At 40.5% G+C, this 12,159-nt stretch overlaps 1 protein-coding gene across 1 annotated transcript in view; it reads left to right on the forward strand.

Annotated features, from left to right (window-relative positions):
• Window positions 1-4,509: 4,509 nt before the first annotated feature.
• The window catches only part of LOC137332360 (septin-8-B-like), a 58,491-nt gene continuing 50,841 nt past the window's right edge, over window positions 4,510-12,159 (forward strand). Inside the window, exon 1 of the mRNA XM_067996122.1 lies at window positions 4,510-4,631. Within this exon, the coding sequence (XP_067852223.1) occupies window positions 4,602-4,631 (30 nt within the window). The 5' untranslated portion in view covers window positions 4,510-4,601. The remainder of the gene's footprint in view (window positions 4,632-12,159) is intronic.

The following is a 12,159-nucleotide window of genomic DNA, read 5'->3' on the forward strand; positions in this document are numbered from 1 at the left end:
TTTGTTTTCTTCATTGCCTTCTATTGATTTTAAAATCAAAAGTATTGCATTATAAACTGAAATACCTATTTGGGAAATACAGTGACATCTTCTTAATGTACTCTCAGGTCAGCAATAGCTTGGATTGGACAGCAGAGTAAAGCTCCCCGTTACAAATTTGGGTCTGCTGAAGATACCTTCTCAGGTACAGTGGTGTCAGTTGCCCCCCCAGTGGTCTGAGCATCATATTTTTGTGGGAGTTGACTCCCACAGTCCTATATCTGCTTGTACGATAGTGTCATCCAAGGCTGTAAAAAGAAAAAGACTTGCATTTATATAGGGCCTTTCACGACCTCAGGCTGTACCAAAGCGCTTTACAGCCAATGCAGTAAGAACAGTATCCCCTTGTGACCTGAAACTAATATTTGTGCCTTTTGCGCATGTACTTCTTCAATCTTTCCGAAAGCAGACTGAGTAAACACTCGAGTGAGACGAGGCCAGATATGAATTGTTAAGCTGCTTTATTTCACAGTAAGGTGAACATCCAGAACAGCCGTTATGATTGGACTCACTTAATTCAATCCATAGAATTTATCTTTGCATAATAACAAAATATAGGGAGCAGGCAATGCTAGCCCACATCTTACCTGACTGAAATAAGATGTCTTTTAACTATCATCCACCATTTTTAACCTCTTCACCTCAATGAAAACCCTCACAGCTTTCTCTTTAATAAATCTGACAACTGTTGCAGTCTTTTTGTTTCAAAAAGAGCCTCTCTACTAGCCTATGTCCCAGCCTTTCTTTGGCACCCTCTTTATAGACTCAAACAATTGCTAACACAATGGGTGTGAGATTTTAAAAAAAGTATCCAGGCAAGGTAATGATTTGCTTATTGTTAATCACTGGGGAAATAATTCCATTCAGCATATTAACCACCCTTTGTCTAGGTATCTTTTTAAACTTGTGTTTAACATTTTGCTTAAAAACACAAAATTTAAGAGTAACTTTTTTCCAAATCCTTTCTGTGGAAAAATAGTCAAAAATCCCGAAACATGACACTCCTCAAAATTTGCCTTAACTCCACTCTAAGAAGACCACCCCTACAGCACTGGTGTGATATTTACATTTTCCACAATAGCCGTTTTGCCCTTTCATAGAAACATAGAAAATAGGAGCAGGAATAGGCCATTCGGCCCTTCAAGCCTGCTCCGCCATTCAATATGATCATGGCTGATCCTCTATCTCAATACCATATTCCTGCTCTCTCCTCATACCCCTTGATGCCTTCTGTGTCTAGAAATCTATCTAGCTCCTTCTTAAATATATTCAGTGACTTGGCCTCCACAGCCTTCTGTGGTAGATAATTCCACAGGTTCACCTCCCTCTGAGTGAACAAAGTTCTGCTCATCTCAGTCCCAAATGTCCTACCCCGTATCCTAAGACCCCTCGTTCTAGACCCCCCAGCCAGGGGAAACATTCTCCCTGCATCCAGTCTGTCTAGCCCTATCAGAATTTTATACGTTTCAATGAGATCCCTTCTCATTCTTCTAAACTCAAGTGAATACAGGCCAAGTAGACCCAATCTCTCCTCATATGACAGTCCTGCCATCCCAGGAATCAGTCTGGTGAACCTTTGCTGCATTCCCTCTATGGCAAGTATATCCTTTCTTAGGTAAGGAGACCAAAATTGGACACAATACTCCAGGTGTGGTCTCACCAAGGCCTTGTATAACTGCGGTAAGACATCCTTGCTCCTGTACTCAAATCCTCTTGCAATGAAGGCCAACATACCATTTGCCATCCTAACTGCTTGCTGCATCTGCATGTCTGCTTTCAGTGACTGGTGTACAAGGACATCCAGGTCCCTTTGTACATCAACATTTCCCAATCTATCACCATTTAAATAATACTCTGCCTTTCTGTTCTTCCTTCTGAAGTGGATAACTTCACATTTATCCACGTTATACTGCATCTGCCATGTATTTGCCCACTCACTCAACTTGTCTAAATCGCCTTGAAGCCTCTTTGCATCCTCCTCACAACTCACATTTCCACCTAGTTTTGTGTCATCAGCAAACTTGGAAATATTACATTTGGTTCCCTCATCCAAATCATTGATATATATTGTGAATAGTTGGGGCCCAAGCACTAATCCCTGCGGTACCCCACTAGTCACCGCCTGCCACTCCAAAAAAGACCCATTTATTCCTAGTCTCAGTTTCCTGTCTGTTAACCAATTTTCAATCCCTGCCAGAATATTACCCCCATGTGCTTTAATTATGCACACTAACGTCTTATGTGGGACTTTATCAAAGGCCTTCTGAAAATCCAAATACATCACATCCACTGGTTCTCCCCTATCTATTCTACCAGTTACATCCTCAAAAAACTCCAGTAGGTTTGTCGAACACGATTTCCCTTTCATAAATCCATGTTGACTTTGTCTAATCCCGTTGATATTTTCTAAGTGTCCTATTATCACATCCTTTATAATAGACTCGAACATTTTCCCTACTACTGATGTTGGGCTAACCGATCTGTAGTTCTCTGTTTTATCTCTCCCTCCTTTTTTAAATAGTGGGGTTACATTTGTCACCCTCCAATCTGCAAGAACTGTTCCATAATCTTTAGAATTTTGGAAGATGACAACTAATGCATCCACTCTTTCCATGGCTACCTCTTTTAATACCCTGGGATGCAGATTATCAGGCCCAGGGGATTTATCGGCTTTCAGTCCCATTAATTTCTCCAGCACTTTTTTTTACTAATACTAATTTCCCTTAATTCCTCCTTCTCACTAGACCCTTGGTTCCCTAGCATTTCTGGTAAGTTATTTGTGTCCTCTTCCGTGAAGACGGAACCAAAATATTTGTTTAATTGTTCTGCTATTTCCTTCTTTCCCATTATAAAGTCTCCTGTTTCTGACTGTAAGGGACTTACATTTGTCTTCACTAATCTTTTTCTTTTTACATACTTGTAGAAGGTTTTACAGTCTACTTTTATGTTCCTTGCAAGTTTACTCTCATACTCTATTTTTCCCTTCTTAATCAATCACTTGGTTCTTTTTTGCTGAATTCTAAACTGCTCCCAATCCTCGGGCTTGCTACTTTTTCTGGCAACTTTATATGACTCCTCTTTGGATCTCATACTATCCTTAATTTCTTTTGTTAGCCATGGTTGGGCCGCTTTTCCTTTTGTGTTTTTGAGCCAGAAAGAAATGTATAGCTGTTGCAATTCATGCATTCATTCCTTAAATGTTATTCATTGCCTATCCACCATCATGCCTTTTAATGAAGCTTTCCAATCTATCATAGCCAACTCACTCCTCATACCTTCGTAGTTTCCTTTGTTTAGATTTAGGACCCTAGTTTTGGATTGGACTACTTCACTTTCCATCTTAATGAAGAATTCTATCATGTTATGGTCACTCTTCCCTAAGGACCCCGCACAACAAGATTACTAATTAACCCCTTCTCATTGCACAATAGCCAATCTAGGATAGCCTGTTCCCAAGTTGGTTCCTCAACATACTGGTCTAAAAAACCATCTCGTACACACTCAAGGAATTCAACCTCCACAGTATTATTGCTAATTTGGTTTGGCCAGTCTATATGTAGGTTAAAGTCACCCATGATTACTGTAGTACCCTTGTTACAGACATCTCTAATTTCCTGTTTGATGCTGTCCCCTACATTACCACTACTGTTTGTAGGCCTATAGACAACTCTCACCGGTGTTTTCTGCCCCTTAGCGCTTTTTAACTCCACCCAGACTGATTCTACATCTTGATTTTGAGTCAATATCCTTTCTCACTATTGCTCTGATTTCATCCTGACTGAAAATTATTCCTTCATGTAATTATTGGGCAGTTTTGTATGGTGCACTCATAACCAACTGTTGACACCTTCCTGGACTTGTTTCACATGAGATCCTTACATTATCAGAGAGATAGTACTCATTTTATCAATTTGGGTTGAGTTCAAACCCAGATCCAAGAGATGAAGGGGGAGTTTGCAGCTAAACCTCTGCAGTGACCAGTCCTCTAGTACCCTTTCCTTCCAAACTTGTTTTTATTTTTAATTAAATCTATTATTATAAAAGATATATAATTATGGAAACACTTCCGTACTCATTCACGTTCATAAACAAATTAAAAATGTTGATGCATTTCTATGTTAATCCACTCGTAATTACAAACTCCCGAAAACCATTTCCTTACTCAACTGATTTTTCAAACATCTGAGATGGAAACTTCCTCAATTAAACTACAAATCCCAGACCTTCCTGCGGCTCTGGAAGAAACCATTTCGTTAGGTGATTTCTTGTATATTCAACTCGTGCAATAATAAAATCCAGCGTTGCTGCACTTGCAATTGATGATCGTGACTGTAACTCTAATAAAGATTTAAAGGTGCTTTGTTAATAGGGTTTAAGTGCCGATTCTAAAAAGAATGTTTAGGCTGTGATTTCTCTCCCCGCACACCATCCCCACCCTCTTGGGGAGTGGTGCCTGCTTTGGGGGGGGGGAGTGACCATGTTGACTGAGCTCGTAAGGCAGCAGCCGGTGGAGGCACAGAGTGGTGGTACGCATTCCTTCTCATTTACAGCGCGGAAACGCAATGGAGGCGACGGAAACACAGCGGCAGTCTGTGAGTAACGAGGGATTTGTAACTACTAACGTATTGTTTTATTATAATCTCTTTCTTCGGCTATTTTTTTTTCTGTTAAATTCTTGGGTTGGCCGGGGCTCCACGCTTGGTGCTGGTCCCCTTGCTTGTTGTGAAGCTGTCACTTAGCGGCCGCCCTTTGTTGTGTCTCCTGGACCCGAGCCCCGCGGATATATTGTTGCAAAATAAAGAGCGCAGTGGATACAATTTGTTACATCGCCTTGTTCATTCTTAAAATGAAAATTATGTCTTCATCTTAAAGATTAATTCATCGGATTTTTAAAAAAAAATAAACACTCTGGCGCTCTGTCCTCTTTTCGCGCCACCTCCTTCTCTCCAAGAGCCAGTCGGTGAATTCGCTTCAAAATCGTTACGCACACAAACAGACCGCTGCATTCGGCATTATTATAATCACACTGACAGCCGTGTGCTTTTGACATGCAGCGAATTGAAGAATGCTGCGTATTTCCATCTCCGCAGGTGTTCTCTCACGGTTGCCCTGGTTCCCGGTTGACTGCGGGTTATTCTCATTCAGAGGTTGATCTTTTTAATCTAATTCGTGGGGTTGTAATTCTGTAGTTCAAACCCAGATAGTTCTAGAATTGTTCAATATTTCTGCAGCCAGCTTTTTCCACGCTTCAGTTGCAATTATTTGAATCTCCCAATATCTTTTATCAGGTTATAATTTATAAACATAATCCTATCTTCAGTTATTCAACTTGTTCTGTGTTGTCGGGTCCATTGCTTGACTTTAAAACTTTCTCTAGGGAGTGGCGGTAAAAAAAAATCGTTTTGTTACTTGCTGGAGGGATCAATCGGAGGCTGAAGCTGCGTGGGTATCAATGAAATGCACATAGGACTGATCTAATAACCATTCGAAAGTCGAGCATAACCGTGCCTCGAAATTTTTCCTCCACTTGTGCCATAATTTAGTTTACTGTTATTTAGTAATAGATAATTGTGAAGGCGCACCTTTGATCTCTTCAGTCCCAAAGCTCTGTCCTACGTTTGAGATAGGCGTGATTGTGAACAATCCCTAAATAATATGCTGGACTCGGATGGAGTTGGGAAAGGCATCATCCTCACTACACACCCTGGTACTGAGGAGGGAGGGAGGGGTCAGTGAGAACGTAATGAACCCATAACTATGTCCCACACTACCTTCTCTCGATTGACCTTTCACTGCCATGGTATCAACCAAAAATGAGCTACAATTTTTAAAAAAAGTTAGTGCTATTTCTACATAGAGTAATGGATATCCATTACTCATATCTGGGTTAATGAAGTCCTGCCCGTCCATCACCCTTATTCTTGCTAAGCTAAATTCCTGTCCCCTGAACATGTTAAATTTAAAATCCTCATTTTTAAATCCCTCTGTGGGTTTACCCTACCCGATCTCTGCAACCTCCTCTAGCATCATCTCATCTCATCTCTCCCTTCCCTCAGAAAGCTCAATTTCTCTTTAGCCTTTTCAAACTCTAGCCTGTTGTCCATCCCCCCACTTTCTTTGCTACACCATTGGCAGCAGTGCCTTCAGCTGTTTAGGCCCTAAGCTCTGGAATTCCCTCCCTAAACCTCTCAGCCTCTCTCCTCCTTTAAGATCCTCCATAAAACCTACATCTTTGACCAAGCATTTGGTCATGTGGCCTGATGTCGTCTCCTTGGGCTCAGTGTGAATTTCTGACAGAATACGCTCCTGTGAAGTGCTTTGGGACGTTTTACTACATTAAATGCAAGTTGTTTTGTGCGTGCCCTCCAGCAGCAGAGCCTTCAGTTGCCTGGATCGTACCCTCTGGAATTCTTTCCTTAAACCTTTTCTCCTCTGTCTCCTTTTTTTAAAAAAAACCTCAATTATTTTCTTTGGGACCCCTTCTAATTTCTCCATTCCTGGCGCAGTATATGTTTTCTCTATTGGTAAAGTGGCTTGGGACATTCTTAATGTTGAAGGTGCTAAAAAAAAATGCAAGATTTGTTGAGCAGTAGCCTGAGGGATTGAGAGTACATTCTACTATTACTTTGCTTCAATTGAAAGTGGTTTTGGGTGTGTATGAATGTCAATATGGCTGTAACTGAAATTACTGAGCATATTGAAGCCTTGACGTATGAGATGCCCCTCAAGGAGACTGATTTGAATTTTAAAATAGTGTAGTACAATTTCAGCTTCAAACAGATTATATATAGAATATTGCATACCTGGGAGTGAATTGCAGTTTGGAATCCAATGAAGAGTTGGCTTGTAAGTAAAATAATGGATATGTGGGAGTGAATGACTGGATATTATTGCCCTTGAGAAGGTACAGAGATGTGCATCAAGATGGTTCCAGGAATTGGACAGCCATATGGAAAAAGTTAAGGGAATTTGTTGTGTTTTTCTCTTGAAAAAGAGGAAACTTTTGGGTGACCTAAATTTAAGTTTTCAAAGTTTTGAAGGGGATTGAAAAAATTGATTCAGGCAAATTGTTCGCTGAGAGTTTCAAATACTAGGGGACAGCAATTTTAAAAAATAGGTTCCATAAGTTTATCTATATGGTAGCTGAGGCATCAGGAGAAGGAAGATTCCATATTCGATTCCTGGTCTGTTAACAAATCTCATTGGGGGCAAGGGTAGAGGCACTACAGTTGGCCTTAGTGCCCTGTATTTGGAGAGGGGAAAAATTGGCCACTCCTGATCACAATCCAAGGACCTCTGCTGGTAATACATGTCAGATGAGGACAGATTAGACTTGGCTGTGATGAATAGCCTGCCAACGCTCAGTTGAGGAACAAACGTGAAGAATGGCCATTTGAAAGGGGTCCGAAAGGCGGCCCAGCGCCTATGGAACCATACTCCGGCAAGGAGCTTTTTCCTTCATGAGGGAAGAAAACTGGCAAAGAACCCATTCCCCCCCCCCCCCCCCACCAAAATGGGAAGTTAGGGGTAAAAATCGAAGTCAGACAGACCTGTTTTATGCAAATATAATAAACTTGTGGGAATCAATTACCAAGGAGGACTATTTGAAATGGATAGCACAAGATGTGTTTTGGGAAGAGATGGGATTGAGGGATATGTGAGAAGGGGGTAGGTAGGGTTTAGATGTGTCTAAAGCTGCTTTATATTGGTGTCAGTGAAACTGCTGATCCTCGAAATGGCAATCTTGTGCAACCAGCAGTAACCCCAGTATAAACCTGCTGGATTCAAGACCACGTCCAAGATGACCTGTGTTTTACTGGGTCTTCCTATTTGCCGACATTAACAAATGAGCAGGTTTACTTTGGGGATGTGTTTGCTTTGTGAACCTATGGTGCAAACACCCCGCTGACCTCAGTATCAAAGAAGGTAAAAATAGACATTTCTCTCTCTCTACTGTGTCAACAAATATAATTGACGTCTAATATGTTGGAATACTGACTTTCCTCCTATGGCATCTGGCTTGACATCAAGCCCAGACACCGTGGATGAAGGTCTCTGGCTGTAAAGGTGATCTCACTGTAATGAGCCCTAAGTGAATTCTTACCTTGACAACCAGCAGGGAATATGTTTGCAGATGCCTTTGCCTTTTTTAATGCCTTTTCAGTAAGTTAAGTTTGAGCCCCTTATCCAAGAGGATGTTCTCTAGCCCCTCTGAGTGTTCAGTTTGCATACTTGCACTGCAAAGTGTGAATTATTCTGGATAATGTGTAGCTGTCATATTTAATCACTGTAAATTTTTTAATTACAACCTGCTTTCTTTCTCCATGTTTCTTCAAAAATTCTAGATAGTAACACTTTTATGATTATCCCCATTGCTATTCTCTGCTTGATCAATGGCCAAAAAGTGTTGACAATCAGATCAGTGAACGAAAGAAAGTATTGCAGTGGCACAGTTAGAACATAGCTTTGGTTTAAACGTTTGTAATTGAGTGAGAAACATGGTCAAACCCATGCTTGATTAACTGTGCAACTGCACATTATCCCTTCCATCAAATAGTCTGTGACCTGTCCACAGTAGTTTCATTTGGTGTGGAGTGACAAATATTGTCACTTCCACTGGTCAGTAAACTTATTGGCCATTGCACCAATTTAGGTAACCAAAATAATATTCATTTACTGTATTTCACCCCATTTTGTAAATATTCATTCTTCAGCCTCTTTATAGGGGAAGGAAAGTTTGGGGAGTACTGCACTGATCCTCAATATTGAAGAAAGTAATATACACATCAAATTTTATTGTTTTTAGTAAAAATATCTTTTATACTAGCATGAAGACCACCGAGTCTGGTATTTCTTTCTTGATTTCACTGCTGGGGAGTATCTCTATAAATCCTGGAGTAGCTCCATAGAAAGCATTGGGGGCTTCAGACTGGCTGAGAGCTGCTAGATTCTGGGAAACCATGCTGCGAGCTGGGAAGTTTCCATCACCAGCTGTTTGTGTGGTTTCCTGGATCCTGTGGCTCTCAGGCTTATTTGAATTTATGGCCCTTGTTCCTTCTTACGAAGCTGCTTTAACTGCCTCAATGTTGCTGGTCTAGCAGGGAGGGATACCCAAATCAAGGGTCTCAATATTAGCAATTAAAATTAACTTTATAAAAAAAATTGATATTTCAATTTTAAAAATAAGTACTTTAAGTTTAAAAAAAAAAGGTATCCTCTCTGGACTTTCAAGATACTTACAGTTTAGGAAGGCCATTTGGCCAATCTTAATTCATCCATATAGGAAAATCCTACTTTCTGTTTCTCTCCTTCCACCTCCTCCATTGCTGTATCTAATTGTTAATGACTTTTCTTCCCTCTTAAATTCACCTTTTTCCCCAGAACTATGCACCATTCCTTAACCAAGAAGCTGGGTAAGCAGTTTGTTCTTGGATCTCATATACTGTGTTAGCTCACTCGTTTTTGTGGTTTGTCTTTTTTCCTTTTTCCTCTAAGAAGCATCACTCTATCACCTTGGATGCTGTACGGCTGAGCTGGAATGCCCAAGTGGCAAAGTCGTGGGGCATGAATGAGTATCCTTCTTTCTTTGTGGGACATGCCATGCTAATCATTGTTCTCTTTTACATTTTAAATCTTTTTTTCATAAGGGAATTATATTTGGAAACAGGACTGGCCTTCTAAGAAACCCTGAGATGAGCTTCTGACCACATATCCGCTCCATCACCAAGGCCATCTACTTCCACCTCTTAACATCACCTGTCTCCGCCCCTGCCTCAGCTCATCTGCTGCTGAAACCCTCATCCATGCCTTTGTTACCTCTAGACTTGACTATTCCAATGCTCTCCGGCTGGCCTCCCGTCTTCCACCCTCCATAAACTTGTTGTTCTAATGATGACTTTTGCAAATAAATGTTCTTACCTTTTTGTATGTGTGGGCAAGAGCCAGTTAAGCACTTCAGACTTAATCTCCTCCCAAGTATGTCAACTTGGCGACATCAAACTGTGCATTACTTCGCATGTCTGTCTCCTTTTATCATACGCCAATGAATCACTCTTTGTATAAAGAGCACATAAAACAGATGGTGCTTCCAAAGTTAAAATGGATAAAACATTTCTGATGTAGAATGAGGGCTGTATTTTAATTTTTAATAGATTTACTGTATGTATTGAAATGTTCTGAGACATTGACTTTTGTACATTATAAATATTCAGTGAATACAGCTTTAGCTTATTGCAACATTAGTGAAAACATACAGATTAGAGAATTATAGTTTCCTGGAAATAATTACAAGGGTAATCTATTTCAAATGATCATTTAGTGCTCTCTCAACCCCATAATCCTCTAAGGTATTTATTTCTAATACAGTGTAAAGATCACTTGGCGATGGGGGTGTGGAGGGGCTTTGGCCATTGATGTGTTGGGGTGCTGACTGTCATTGTTGCTGTGTGTTGGTATCCACAGTGATTAACCAACTCAATACTGGGAAGTAAGTCATTATCTGTATAATTAGCTTAGAGTCTGGCAGATTATACTCAGTGTGGAACCATAAATCACCTGTCTCACTTTAAATGTGTATGTAATGTTGTTTCGAATGGCTTAAATAACCAAAATCTAACTCTGGTTCCTTAACTATGCTGATTTTCTCAAAACTCCAACTGTCTCTGTTATTGGACAGACAGAGGCAGCTATTCCTACCTAGGAGTAGCAACCTGCACAACACCTAGAAATCTAATCACTGAAGTCATTTGGCAGCCATGTTGCTTTTTGACTTGCTATGTTATATACCACTAATGATTAAATTCGTAACACAATCTGACCAATCCCAAGTGTTGCAGTCTGCTTCCCCAACTCCCACCTCCACCCCCCCCCCCCACCCCGGGCATTGGCTGCCAACTGCCTGAGAAGAAAATTGGTCATTCAAACTTTGTTCTCACTAGTTTCTCATTTTAACTCCTCAGTGTTAATATCTCCTAACACTATGCACTTATGGAACATTTTATATGTAAATTATAAGGCAAAATAGCATTTTATATATAAATTATAAGGCAAAATATGTTTAATTTAGAGTTTTTAAAATGTGATTGACGTATTTCCTTTTACAAAACCACTGCTAGTTTTGCTTCACTGAAAGACAGCTCCACATATGTGACTGAGTGGAACTTTATCACAGTATTAAATGTTGTTTTTATCTGTCGAGTCCAAATCTTAAATAACATTCCAAAGATCAAAGTGACATTAATCTTCACTGTGTTCTGATTGGCTGTGGCTGGAATTCATGCAGGTTTTTGAAGCTTCAGATAAAGGAACAAAAAATAAAATTAGTTTCTTCTGGCTTGTCAGATATGCTTGTTTGTGGTTAATTTGCTCAATAGGAAGAAACTGATAACGGGGCTTGCAGAGCAGGCTGTATCAGACAGCAAAAACAGTAGCTGACAAGTGGTTCACAGTCCAAACCACTGATCTGCTGGTGCACTCAAAATGGAGGGTATTTTGAGAGGAATGTTTCTCCTGCTTCTTGTAACTTAAAAGGGACAATCGTCTTGAGTGAAATAAACATGTTAGAATCCTTGTTTCTCTCACGTTTAAATGGCTGCTTTTTAAAAACAAGATGGCTTCAACTCTTTCTCCATTTCCGCCTCTTTCCTCCTCCCCCCACCCCCCCCCCCCCCCCAACCAAACCACCTCCCAGGGCAGATTTTTGTTGTTGCATATTATGCATCTTTCTGGGAATTCATTTGTGCATAAATGAATTATTTGTGAGTAAGTGATTCGCACTGGCACTGTGTAAATAATGTCAGTTTTGGGTTTATGATTCTTCCTTGCTTGCCGCCTTATTTGCCCCACCCTCCTCCATAGGAGCAATGAGTCGAGATTTTTTTAAAAATTCTTGCTCAATTTCCCCCTTCTTGCTCAATTTTCACCCCCCCCCCCCTTCCTTGCTTTGATAGGGTATAGTTTCCCACCCAAGTGACTGTTATTGATGATGAGACCTCATGGATGAATGGCAGGAGACTATTTGGTATCACACAGCCAAGCCTGAATTTGTCCTCGCCCGACTTCCAGCAGAAGTTACTGGATAACAATCAGGAGGAAGAACACTAGTCAATTTACCCCTCCGTA

This window comes from Heptranchias perlo, chromosome 14 (assembly GCF_035084215.1).
Source record: "Heptranchias perlo isolate sHepPer1 chromosome 14, sHepPer1.hap1, whole genome shotgun sequence".
Classification (NCBI taxonomy): Eukaryota; Metazoa; Chordata; class Chondrichthyes; order Hexanchiformes; family Hexanchidae; genus Heptranchias; species Heptranchias perlo.